General features: G+C 35.4%; 2 protein-coding genes across 2 annotated transcripts; one reads left to right on the forward strand and one right to left on the reverse strand.

Annotated features, from left to right (window-relative positions):
- The first annotated feature begins 3,151 nt into the window (after nt 1-3,151).
- On the forward strand, nt 3,152-11,226 carry LOC101223188 (methyl-CpG-binding domain-containing protein 13). Its single transcript, XM_004143877.3, has 8 exons — nt 3,152-3,779; nt 6,128-6,265; nt 6,345-6,446; nt 6,962-7,096; nt 7,710-7,805; nt 7,903-8,049; nt 9,037-9,097; nt 9,222-11,226. Exons 1-8 carry the CDS (start codon nt 3,696-3,698, stop codon nt 11,018-11,020), a joined length of 2,562 nt encoding a protein of 853 aa, XP_004143925.1. The 5' UTR covers nt 3,152-3,695; the 3' UTR covers nt 11,021-11,226.
- A 62-nt stretch (nt 11,227-11,288) lies between these two features.
- LOC101203155 (elicitor-responsive protein 3) lies at nt 11,289-13,693 on the reverse strand. Its single transcript, XM_004143879.2, has 5 exons — nt 13,313-13,693; nt 12,340-12,405; nt 12,108-12,234; nt 11,734-11,848; nt 11,289-11,606 (listed from the first exon to the last, which is right to left on the reverse strand). The coding sequence occupies exons 1-5, from the start codon at nt 13,377-13,379 to the stop codon at nt 11,535-11,537; spliced, it is 447 nt and encodes a 148-aa protein (XP_004143927.1). The 5' UTR covers nt 13,380-13,693; the 3' UTR covers nt 11,289-11,534.
- Nucleotides 13,694-14,069: the final 376 nt, after the last annotated feature.

Here is a 14,069-nt window from a genome sequence, read left to right on the forward strand (position 1 = left end):
TTAATTTTAATGTAAAATTGAACGTGTAAATGTTAGTATGAACATAAAACAAATTTTGAGGAGCAATGGAATTAAAGGCAACCACCGACTTGCCTTTATTTAATAGTGGCAATGAAGAAAAAGTTGTTAGTTATGTTCCCTTTGGGAATAGAAGGTCAAACCACATTACAATGCCAACCTTTATTCTTGACCTTATTATAAAATTTTATATTACCATCATGTGGCCCCTAATTTTGCATCCCATATATAATTAATTTCTATAAACATGTGTCAACAGAATGAATACAACTCAAGGACGTAGTGTTTTAATGTTAACTTCAAACTAATTAGAGTTTTAATTCTTCTATCTTACCTATTGTTTGAAAGAAAAATCCTCTAAATCTATCGTATGGTGCATCTCAAACTCATTCTAATCATACACCCTAGTAACATAAGAAAAGAAGCTATAAGAAGAATACCCGTGAATGATAAACTATGATTGAATAATTGAACAAAATGAATAAAGATGAATATAACTCAAATTCTACCAAATTTATAATTTACATTTCTTTGATATACGTACAGTAGAAGATTTTTAGTTCACATTAATAAATCTTAAAACAATTTTTTTTATTATTATAACAAGAGTTCAATTATTCAACAATAATAACCCATATAGTCATTTTTGTTTGACCTTATAAAAGTTGATTTCATCCATGTAAAATATACCAAAGGCTACACATGAAGAAAAATGTAGGCTTGTCACCAAATTTAGAGATCACATATTTTTGGATAAATAAAAATAAGTATATATATTTATTAACATACCCTAATTTTCTCTATTGGTATGTGTTTTTTATTATTACAAAAGTCTAACCATTTTAATTCATAGTAAAATTTCACTGACTAATTAGTATTGAATAAGACCACATTTATGAGTGCAATAATACATAGGTAAACTCAGCTAATTAAATTTATAAACAAAGCATTTATTATTGCTTTATTAACTTATAATACTCTATTTGAATTCATTATTTCACAATCACTCAACTTCAACAATCTAAATACCACAACTTACCCCATTTTATGTACTCAAAACCTAAATTTATAAAGATATTTCCATAATCTACACTTCCTTTATGTGTAGAAATTTTTATCTTTTATCCACAGTTAAAATACTTTTTAACCTAACAAACAAGTAAGTTTTTGTTATTGGTCGTCAACTATAATTATGTGTTTGTTTAAAAGATTGATATATTTTTTTATTTAATTTAATTATAAATCATAATTTCTTATTACTATTGATAAATTGATTGATAGTATGAAGTTATCATTTATAAATAAACGTTATTAGTTTTTAACCATTTCAAAATTTTTACTCGCAAAAAACTTTGATATCTATCCTGCTAAGATATGTTTAGGAAATAATTTTTTTATATTATATATATATTAAGTATAGTGTATATGAATGATACATACACGTATACTTGATACTTTGATACTTAATGATATGTCCAATAATCAACTTGATTGGTTTGTCTAAATATCTCCACTATATGTTGTCCTGCTCTTAACAAAAGTTATATCATTATCTAATCTAACAAATGAATGTGTGGATTTGGGTTGAATCAAACTAATTAAGGGTAGGTTTGGACTGACCTTGCAGCCAGAACCTGTTCATGAGTGGAAGAACAAACCAAACTTGTATAAAGTTGAAAAACTTTAATGACCCTTCTCACCAAAAATGTTTCTGAGGAGATAAATTAATTTGAAATTTTTTACTTTTTTTCAGTCTTTAGTATTAGAATATTAGGTTATGTGTATCATTGTTATGTGAAATGTATTGGAAAGAGTGGTGCGAAAAAAAGTTGATGATTTTTTAGTTGAAAATTCGAAAATGGAAGAAAAGGTTTTGGAGAGAGAAAGGGAACAACCCACCCCATCTTCTTCTCATATTCTTATTTCATTCGTCTTTTTTTCTTTGGGTGTTGTTGAAAACTTCAATGCCGACTGGATTTACACGAGTGGCAGCGGAATGAACTTGGGTTTAAGCGGTGGTGCGATGCTGAGGGGAAAACGAAAGAAGATCAGATCTGAAACCTATAAAGAGGCAGATGAAATTGCGCTACAACGACATGAGGCTTGAGTGTCGGCGGAATCTAGCTACACGAGTGGCACGAACGATGCGAAGAAGACACACACAAAGAAAGAAGTTCCACGGTCGCGGATCCAAAGCCGACGATGGAAAGTGGGAGTTGATCGACATTGAATTTGAACGACGCCGGTAAGAGATCAAAGAAAATGGGGTCGAATCTGTGCGCGACGGAGGTGGGTTTGAAGAAACCTAGAGAAAAATCGAGCAGAGATATGACGACGCGAGGCGAAGTGTGCAGTGGATCGCCGAATTTTGACAAGTGCTCGACGACCCCAGCGGTTGCATGGAAGAAGTAAGCCACAAGCCCATAGGAAAGCGAAGCGGTGGGGACGCAGGACAGATAATTGAGGATGGATCTGGATGGAAACTGATCGGGAACTGATCGAAAATGCCAACAGTGAGAAGCTAAGCAACGACGACATGAATGGCACAATTTTCTTTTGTGACATAGAGCGATAAAACTTGAGTTATGTGTATTGTTATGTCAAATGTATCGTCAATTATATATACATTGTTTAATTTATGTGGGTGGATGTAATTTTAACATTACATCATTGACTGTGTAATAATTAATACATTCAATGTAATATTTTAACACGTTTAAAATCTATTTTTCATTTGATTTAGCTCATAAATATGTAGAGGTTACAATTTTACTTTTGAAAATTAAGTTTTTGTTACAATTTGATTACTCACTTTTTATTTTAAATTTAAATGGAAAACAAGTGTTTTTTTTGGTAATGAGAATGTTGAAATTAAGAGATGTTTTGTTATAAAAATTGAAAAAAATAATATTTGAAAATAAAAATTTGTAAGATGATGACACTGAACTCTGAAGCCAATTTGATATATTAAAAGGGGTAAAATTTTGAAATCACAGAATGAAGCAAAAACAAAAAAGAGAAAAGTAATTCACAAAGATTCTTGTTCGTATTCTATATATATAAATAAATGATTATAGATATGTATTTGGCGCACGAACATAAGAGAGATATAAAGGCAAAAAAGGGTAATTAGTGAATAGTGTGGACAGTGAAGGCTCTATTTGGAATCAGACGACATCCATAACAGACACAAATCGATCTGCTTTCTTTGACAATTGAGTCTCTCTCAGCTCAATCTTCTTCCAACCCATCTTTCTTTCTTTACTTTGCTTCCATTTTTAATCCAACGGTACAACCAGAACATCCAATCCCACAGATTCAATGGTCAAACCCAACCAACCCTCGAAACTCAAATTACACACCCATCTACTAAAACACTGAAAAATCAGTTTTTGGTTGCGTCTTCATCAACCCCATCTTCGATTTCCACTTCAACTTCCAGCCCTAACCTTTTCCCTACCTTTTACTTACAGACCCATCTCACTGATTAATCCTTTTCCTCGATGAAAGTATGGATTTTCAATTGTACCCGCGTGTCCGCACCTCAATTTCATCTTTTTCCTTTCCCATTTCCCCTCTTTCTTTGACCTAATCAATTTCCCTTTTTCGCGGTTTAGCTCCATAGATCTTGATTGCTTAGACTCTGGAGCTGATCTGTTGTTGATTCCATTCTGAAGATGGTGGCCAAGGGTTCGCCGGATTGGCTTCCCTCTGGCTGGACTGTGCAGTATAAAGTTCAGAAGACGGGCCGGAAAATTAGGGTAATTTTGTTTTTGCTGTTAGTTTTTTTTTTTTAATAGATTTTCGCTGGCATTTTCTGTGCAGCTTTGGTCTTTGGTTATTGGTTTTGTGTTTTTTTAGCTGGAGTTTGTGAGTTTTAGGGTGGATGGTGGTGTTATGTGCCCTATTTTTGTTTGCTTTGTTGATTGAAATGTTGAGTTATTGGATATATTGTCTTGAATGTTCAACCCTTTTTCTTTGATGGGTATACTGTCTAGATATCTCGTGTTTTCCAAGGGAACAAGGGGTATTTGACCAGTACTAGGATGTCTTCCGGAAAAGAATAGTTTGGTTCGTTTTGTTTCTATGGTGTTTTATGTCCTGGTTTTGCACCTTGGTAGTGATTGTGATGCTGCCCCAAAGTCCTTCCTTCATCTTCCACTTTCAACTGTAGTTCTTGCTAGTCAGGGTGGAGTCTTTTGCCCTTGCTGAATCTCAACGGTAACTGCCGAATTAGAAACAAAGTTTTTGCTGTCCATGCACATCCTATCTTTTGTAACGGAAAAGAATTCGAAGTCTCATATATAGGAAGAAACTTGACATGTCTGAAAGGAATAGGGAGGCAAGGAGGTAATTGTAATTCCATTATGAGATGATAAATCAAGTCAGATTGGAAGAAATGCATGGACCTTTTACAAAAATGAGGTTTTACCAAATGGATTGCATAAGAACTGTAGTGCTAACAGGATAGAGCTTCTATGATGCGTCTTAGATTTGCAAAGCCTATTGAAATGTTTGATATTGGATTCTTTGTTCGACCCCTGCCAACCAAATAAAGCCCTTGAAAGAAGTAATCAAGGCTTGTAAACATCAAGCTATTTACAATTCCAAAGAATGCAACCTAAGACTAAGGAAATAGAGAAGGAGACGAAGGGCTTAGAAAATGTCCCATAACTCGGAAATGGTTGGCTCCTCTCAATTCTTCCCCCCTTTGTTCTAAATATTTGAGGTGGAATTTATAAAACTCGACAGAGCGCCACAACACTAATACCCAATTGCGCAACACCTTGGAGCACTGCGTCGTGAAGGAATACTCATGCATATACCTGATGGAGAGCATTACCACACCATAGGGATATGTCGCAATGCTCTCTTCTTGGGATGCATGGCTGCCTCTAGTGTCAAGGTGCAATGCCGACCTGCCCTCTTAAGGGTCCTTTTTGTCAACTTGATTTCTAATCGTTGCTTATTGCTCTGTTTTAGCTTGATTTGTATCCGGACATCCTGATGACTTCCTATGCTCAATAACCCGTCTAAGAACACTCAGATAATGTTGAATTCCTAAGAACTAACACAGTTCAGGGCATGATAACTAATTTGGGGAGCTATCAAGCTCCAAAATGGAATTGGAAGTTTGTGGAGTTAGGATTAAAACACCCCTAGTTTGATACATTTTATTGGGTAGGGAGAAATCTTGGAACCAAAATAGCCATCTGATGAAGGGAGGGCTATGGTAATCTCAGGTAAATCCATAGGTAGTACTGCAAATTTGTTTGTTTTTGTTTTTTAAATTATTATTATTAAAAAAATATATTTTTAGGAATTGAATGATGAAGGAAGGATCGGGTAATCTTAGGTAAATCTCTCTTACCTTCATTTATGTATTAATCTCTATAAATAAGGAGTTTCCTCATGTTTTGGACACTTGACTCTTGGTTGATTCTTGGAGTAAACTCTAGTAATTCTTAGCCTACAGCATTTTCTTTGTAGCTATTGCTTTTTCCATTTCCTCTTCCTGACATTATTTTGCTCTGCCTATTTCCTAAATTTGATAAATTTATGTTGAAAAAACTAAGGAAAGATCCCTCAAATTCTCTGAGACAACGTCTTATTTTTTCACTTGTTCAGTCCTGTAAGCACCGGTGGCATGATAGGCATACACTTTTAATGCCTATGAAATGATTTTGTGAAAATAGAAATCATGAGAATCCAAGCGTACTTATGCACCTTGACTACCATTATGAAATATCAACTATGTAACCCTACTAAAAAGAAGAGGAAAACACTAGGCTACCTCCATGTTTTTAACATATTATCTTAAAGATATTTGTGTTTGCTGCTTGGCCCTTTGATCGTTGGGCCGATTCAGAAATAATTATTGATTAGGGGTAAGCTCAAAATTACTGTAGTACTACAAATTTATTCACATTACAAAATCTTACTTCTCACAGTTTTTTACACTTCATTTATTGCTTACATTGGACCAATCTATGTGATTCACATGGAATGAATTATTGGTTGGGGGAAAACTCAAATTACTTTATAACAACAATTGTATTCACATTAGTAAGTCTTCCTCACGTTTTACTCTTCATTTGGGATTTTGTAGTTCTATACAAACTTGGAGAATGGAAAAAGCTTTTATTATAAGGATGATGTTATTGGTTATATTAAAAGCACTCAGTCTCAAAAGTCTCAACCAACTTCGAGGGGCGTAAAAACTCAGTCAGGAAATAGTCCACTGCAAGTGAGTTTGACTCCCTAATATTTTTATCTTCAACTCCTATCCATTATCTTTAAAGTGGTTGTATTTTTCTCTGGTATAGCTGACGGTGAAATCAAATGAACACCCTGAATGGTTGCCTGCTGGCTGGAAAGTGGAGTCAAGAACAAGGATGAGTGGTTCAAATGTTGGAGCTGTTTACAAGGTAACATCCGTGTGCATGGCTAACCTTTTTTCTTGAACCACAACTTTTTAACTTTTTCTGCTCATTTCCTGTAAATACTCATAGAATACTTTTAAGGTCGTTGTGCTCTAATATTGCTCATGCTACTGGTTTGTACCTACGATTGATTAGTTTTCATGAAATGATGCTTGTAACTAAACAACTGTTCCTGTTGAGTTAGCAAAATGTACTTTGTGAATATCAATTTTACTTTTTTAAATGGAGATTAAAAGGGAAAAAAAGGGGAAGGAAATCATCAAACAGCCCTTCCCTCGTTGATCAGGCAACTAATTACTTTTACATGGAAGTTTAATTGCTCATGAACAGAGAGTGTATTTTCCTTCAGGTTTTGTTGCTTGCAAGCAACCACAGATAATTTTCTTAACCAAATTTTAAATGATTACCACTGATGTCTTGACACTTGAATGTATGATTAAAACTAAGCTAAGTCCATTGTGCATTGATTTCTTACATTACATACTTCTCGCTTGTTGCAGTGTTACATTGATCCAGTGACGGACAGCAGATTTTATTCAAAGCCAGAGGTATTTCGACATCTCAGAACTGTAAAGAACAAATTATGCACATTGAAAGAGAGGAGGACAAGCAACGGCAAGAAGTCTAGAAGTCGAGTATGTTTCCTTACCTATCTCTTTTATAATGATTCTTATCTTTTCCTTTCCCCTCAATGTTTTTGTCTTCATACAGAAAGAGCTTGAAGATGCGACAAAAGGTTTTTTTTTAATTAAAAAAAATAACAGACAAACTTCCTCTTGATGTAAATGAAAGATAAAAGGTGTTTAAAGGAATCAAACTCCCATATGGAGTGAGAAATAAAACACAAAGTCCAAAAGTCAACTCCTTCCCCCTAACCAAACGGTAAGGAAATAATCATTTATAAAAGAAAAAAAAAGACTGATTCAACACAATTTTAGTTGTTGGAGACAACCATCATGAATTGTCTTAGTGATTGTTGGTGCTAATATAAAATTAAAGATTTCAAATCATAGCTACCCTCCTAGGATTTAAAAACCTCAAGCTTCTTGGATAACAAATGGTTGTCTGGTGAAGTTAGTTAAGGTGTATTAGTTGGCTCAAACACTCAATAATCATTGATATTACAAAAAGAAGTTTTAGGAGATTTTGAAATGCCGCATGCACAAATGTGCTTCTTGGACTAACATATGAAATGCTTTTTACTATTTGCGTGTTGAGTTCTGTAGCTGATTTCCACATGCACTCTAGGTTGTTATCGAACATTATAAAGATGAAGATTTGCCGCCTGGATGGATAAAGGAAATCAAGATCAAAGAAAAAGCAGATGGCATTAGGAAAGACCCGGTATGGCCTTCTTCCTCCCTTGATTTAGCTGAATTGTTAAGTAGCCATATAATTTATTGTGTCTTTATTCTCTTAGTTATGTCCAACCTTCTTACAGTTTTACATAGATCCAAAATCTGGATACGTATTCCGCTCCAAAAAGGAGGTTTTCCGCTATCTCGAGACTGGAGAGATCAGTAGACATGCATTTAAACCAAAGGAAGGGGGCGATGAAGATCAGGAGTTGATAAGTGACAAAAAATCAGTAAGTTTATCCTTTGTTAGACTCATGTAGGAATGTTCTGACAGTATTATTTGTTTCAATCAGTTTGGTTTCTAAATCGTGTCATTCTGACTTTATGCTGTCACCTTAAGTTTCTTCAGTATGACATCACTGTTAGATGTTGCTTATTAGTTGTAGTATTATATCTTATGTTTGTCTACACTCTACCCAAAACAAAAAAAAACGCCTACTGCTGCTGACATATTTTTTGAAAAGGAGACAAGTTTCTTTATTGATAACAATACTCAAAGTACAAGAGAGTTATACAATGATAATAATAGAGAAGCCTAGAAATGGGAGAGAGAGAGATCGGTAGGTGCACCCGGACATCTCAACTAGGTTGACACCTCCATAGCACTCTCATCATATCTGAAATAAAACGAACGACATTCAGGTCATGCTAAGACCGAGAATACCAATATACACTTCCTAACAGTTGACAGATGCAAAGCTGAAAAGATATAAAACAAATGTAGAAATACAAAATAAACCCCAGCAACACTACAAAAACATCTGCTGCTAACATATTAAAAATTGTGTAGAAGTTCTCATTGGAGATGTTGCACTGGAAATCTTTTTGGTGTAGGCAAGCTCCAAAATGGTGTTTGCATAGTGCATATATTTTCTATTAAGTTCAATCATCTGTGAGAAGAAAATTCAAACATTTGTCCTTTGACCAATCAATGTTAGATCATCGTTATATCATTGCTGTTTGTTTGCATAATTAAATTTCATGTCACATTCAGATCTGTTGATACAACATTAGCTACAACTGTAACTTTTGAGGAAACTGAACCTGATTGAAGCCTAAAAAACCCAATAATGGAAAGATTGATCTATATAAACCCAGATAACAACAGGTTATTTTAGTAGCAATAGCAATGCTTCAGTCCGTCTTTAGCTTCGCTTCAATGGTTTCTATTGAAGGATGGTTTTTAAATCCTGAATCGTTGCTTGCTTCTGTTATAGCGATCGACTGTTAGAGGACAGAAATTGGAGCAGTCTGCAGCAACCCCACAATCTCTTGCAGGTAGAATATTTGTTCGATACTAAAGCCGCTTCTTATCAATTCAATGGTGTACTGAAAAGTTGTCCAACACAGGAATTTAGCTTTTATCATCTTTGATGATTTAACCTACAACTAATACATGTAGGTGAGGAAATGGCAACAGGGAGACGGTCAGAACGTCCAGGAGTCCATATTCAACAGTTGAAGCAACGCCAGAATGTGTCTTCTGCACTGAAAGATGCTTTAGTTCTTCCTGTTGAAACTGTTGAAGAGATTATTTTGCCTCAAGAAGCGGTCATCAAGGAGTCTACTGAAATCGAAGAAAAAAGTCATAAAGATTTATCATCTCCAAAAGCTGATCATACAGAAGGTAATGAAAATGAAAGAGTATCTTCTGATAATGTAGCAGTTTCTATTTGTGCATCTGAGTCTGACCAAGAGATCAAAGCGTTGCCAAAAGTTCAAAAGCTAGAAAGTAATAAAATTGAAATAGTAGTAACTCCTGATAACAGTCCACTTATAAACACTGCATCTAAGTTGGAACATGAGAAGATTGCGATCAGTAATACAATGGAAAGTGGTGTCAATGGGCGAAAGACAAAGACGAGGAAGTCCAAGAAGAAGAAAGATGTCAACTTGCCTCGGAGGTCTTCAAAACGACTTGCTGGACTTGAACCAGAGTTGGTGCCTAAAGAAGATGCTAAAGAAGTTCCTCAAGTTTCAAATAGAAATATTTTCACTGAAGTTAGTCCAGATGCTGGCCTAGCAGTGAAAGCGGATGCAGATGTTCACAATACAGATAAAGCATCACAGCAGCTCGATGTGAGGTCTGAAAAAGACAATAAAGACCATACACCTAATCACAAGGACACGCCGTTACGTGAAAATCACAAGGACATGTCCTTATGTGAAAATCCTTCCAATAAAAGGAAGACTCCTCTTGCATGCGGCGTTGATGCCCCAGAAGAGAAAATACAAAGAGTGGAAACTGAAAAGAAGGATGATGGAAAGATGGAAGCGCAGCTGAATGTTCCAATTGCTGATTTTTGGTCAGACCCGTGCTTGGAATTTGCAATCAAAACTCTTACGGGTGCGTTGCCGGTGGAGAATGCCACTACCACCAACGAGCCAGTTTCTAATCCTACAGTCAACTTCCTGCAAGGACAGAGCTCAGTAAAAAATGGTCCGGGAAGTCGCATGAATAAGAGAACTCAAGGGAACAAAAGAATCAGGAACAAGAAAGAGCTCACTACTAGTAGTCAATCTCCAAGTATTAATGGGCTCAAGCCTGAACTGGCATCAAATATAATTTCCTTTGATCAAGCAAACCCAAATCATCATTCAAATGAAGCTGTTCTGGCTTTTAATTTATCAGACGGTAGAATACATGGACAACCGAGTAAGAATGAACAATATAAAACATCTTGCGAAATCTTGACACCCAGTGAGCTGCATCATTCCCTGCCCCAGGTAGACTCCGAACGATTTAACGGGATCAGCGCATGTCATGAGAGCAACAACATGATGCTCGATGATCCGCATCAAATCCTTCAAACGAATGACCATATGACATCAGAAGTTCCATTATCCTTTCCATTTGGGGATTCCTGGGCAGATCCGTGCTTGGATTTTGCATTCAAGACCCTCACAGGTGCAATACCAATCGACGATAGTCTGGAAATTCAAAGCTTCTTTGAGGAACGACTTGAATCCTCTCGCAGCCAAAAAGACAGTAGCCCAGCACTGCCAGACTTTGGATCCCCTAACCTCTTCCAAAACGATATATCATCCCACTTTGACGGACCCGAAAAATCTGTTTCGGGACAGCACTTGAGTTTAGATCCTCAGCTGTCTCTAGGGAACGTGAGCCTACCAAGCTGCAGTGGATTCACTTCTCAACAGCAGTCTTCGGTGGATAGAAACAGATCTTTTAGAGGAAGGTGAAGTTTTAGAGAAAAGTGTAACTTTGATGTAATAACAGCACAGGTCTTGAGAAGAACAGCTTATTGCTCTTTTTCTTCTTTTTAGCAAATTTGTATCATAATGGATGCTCGAATCTGGAATTTCACACTCAGCAACTCCCACGTAAAAACTTGAACCACTTTGTACCATTTGCCAGAAATAGAAGAAAACAAATTCCTAATTTTTAATTTTAGAGAATTGTTTAGATGTAAGTTCTTTTTGTGGAACGAGTTACTGAGTCTCATCACTCTTGAATACGAAGTACATTGTTTAAAGCACACATGTATAGAACGAGTGGTGAGTCTCATCACTCTTGAATACAAAGTACATTGTTGATTCCATTCAAGAGTTCATTCCAAACATCTAAGCATAAGCAAAAGACCAGCCATCAACATCAAAGCAGTTCTTTACATAACAAAGTTCTAATCTCTGAACATAAATAGGATACGAATTCTCTCAAACCATACAAATAACAATCATTGAGTGGTGGTGGTTCTCAATCTGCGAATGAAGACTGCTTCCATCCACCATAAGTTTCTTCCACTTGAAAATTTCTTTCAGTCCTTTCCTGCGGCAAAAGAGTCAGAATTGTTAATTACGTTGCAAACGAACACGAGATACACTTACAGACAAATCAAAACGTAAGTTCATCTGATAATTCTGCAACATTGAAAGAAGTAAAGAAGAAGAGCGACCTCAGGAGAAAATTTAAGGCGAATTTTGATCTCTCCACGGTATTCTTCATCCTTAACCACGTTGTATGCTGTTTCTGGGAGGCTTCCTTCAAGGTATACAGGTTCCAGTGGAATTCTGCAAACAATAAACAAAGCATATGAAGAGGCTTGTGTTTCCATCATCAAACAGTCATCGATGAGCAAAATATACCACATAATATAAGAGAGAGTTTAGAATGACCGTGCTGAGAAAATCAGACAAGATCATCGTTCATCCACCAAACTTAAAATTCCTAACTTAAGAAAACTATACCCCAGTTATGATTCTTGAAATAGTGCATGCTTGATTAAACTCTCGATTGGTTACAGGACCAATAAGGAAGCAGTTTACTTACTTTACTTGACCAACAAAGTCATCTTGCGTGCCAGTATCGCTGTCCGATATCTTCAGGATAAGTTCTTCTGCACCCTCAGATATGGTGAATAAAAAAGTCTCATTCCATTCAGGGTCAGATCCCTTTCCTGTATGCAATCAAGAAACATCCTTTGTGAGGGTAAAAAACACTTAAAAGTTTAAAAACTTGGAGACAATGGGGATTTTGCAGATTATATAGAAGATAAACTAACCTGATGCGACGCTGCTTTTCTGCTCCTGTGAGCGGCAAGTAAGAGTAACATAGGGATCCATGTTACCTGCTCAAATCCAAGAAGACATTGTAAATACAAATAACTACCTTAAAATTAAAGGATGGGGAATACCGTTTTAATACAAGACCACCTCTAAATTTAACAAAAATATATATCAACTATGATCTGCGACATCATGAATGTATACACTACACAAGATCTAAAGGATAGGGAATAATGCAAATACAATTCATGACTTTCAAATATATAGCATATGCATAGCACCCCCACCTTTGAAAATTTTAATTTATTTCAAAGAAAAAAAAGAAAAAGAACTCACTAAAAATGATTTCTTTAGTACAACAAATTTGAGGTGAAGATTTGTAATTCCAATTTAAAAAAAAGTAGATGCTTCAACAACCAAGTTATTTTGATGTGGCAGTAACTTAAAAGACATTTCAACGTCTTTTCAATCTGATCGCCTAATGAATTTCCCACAACTCACAATTTGTTCATAGATTCTAGAAACAGGGTAAAAAGGAGAAAAGAAAGATACTTTTGGTAAATAAAACATCAGAAAGATCTGCCAGCAATGTCCTTTTTTTTTTTTTAACAGAAAACCAGAAGAATCAGATCAGTCCAGGATCCAAATAAGCAAAGAATATCCACCACAACATTAAGTACTACACAAGAAACTAGTACCCAATAAGAATTCCCATAAAACGACTCTGTTTTCTCACTATTTACAAACTTAACCCTCAAAATACATTTCCTCAAAGACTTGATCACGTGCAGATCAAATAGATTCAGGACAGCAAAAGTTCAATATCAAACACAAAGGCGACCCAACACACCTTTTGGTCTATGAATCTCATTTCAACCATCACTTTCTAAAATATCAACCAACACATAAAAGATCGCAAAATAGAGGGAAATTGGAAAGGATGGATCTCGATCGGGAGCGGGAACTTACAGAGGTAATCTGTGTTTTCAAGGCCCTTGGCGGAAACAAGAAGAACTTCAAGAGTTCCGGCGGGCATTTTTGCAGATTTGAAGAAAAAGACGGGAATTTGTGTCCCAACAGCCTTGGATCTCGATCCTTTCAGATGATGAATTGGGATTTGTAATAGAAGTATTTGTTGAAATGTATATATTTATATAGTGAGAGAAAGAGAGTGGGAGCGTGGAAAGGATCCGGCGAGATGAACCGGGCCGGACAATGCTCCGTCATAAAAGCCGAGAAATTAGACACGGTCGTGTGGTGTCACCTCTTCATCATATGCTTTCTCTCCTCCAATCTCCTTTCTTTTCTTTTTCTTACAAAATTATAATTAACAAAAGTTTTAACATAAAATAAATTTACTTTATCTCACCAACTATTCAAATTCTCGTACATAAAACAATAATAAATATAATTTCGTACAAAAATTAAAAATCTCTCGTTTCTTTCTTTTTCAATTATATAATATTGTTAGTTCTTCAATTTTTTATCCAATTTATTTACTCAGTTTAATCATTATGTCAAATATTTAGATTCAATGTAAACCTAATTTAACCATAAGTTTAGTTTGATATTCATTTGAAAAAAGAAAAAAAAATGAAATAGTTAACAAATGAAACTTAAATAAACAATATTATTTTTATAAAAAAAAATTTACCAAAGAGAGGAACATTTTTTAGTTAGAGATTGAATGAAGGTAGAATTTATGGTAAGAGACCATATATTATTT

This window comes from Cucumis sativus, chromosome 5, assembly GCF_000004075.3.
Source record: "Cucumis sativus cultivar 9930 chromosome 5, Cucumber_9930_V3, whole genome shotgun sequence".
NCBI lineage: Eukaryota > Viridiplantae > Streptophyta > Magnoliopsida > Cucurbitales > Cucurbitaceae > Cucumis > Cucumis sativus.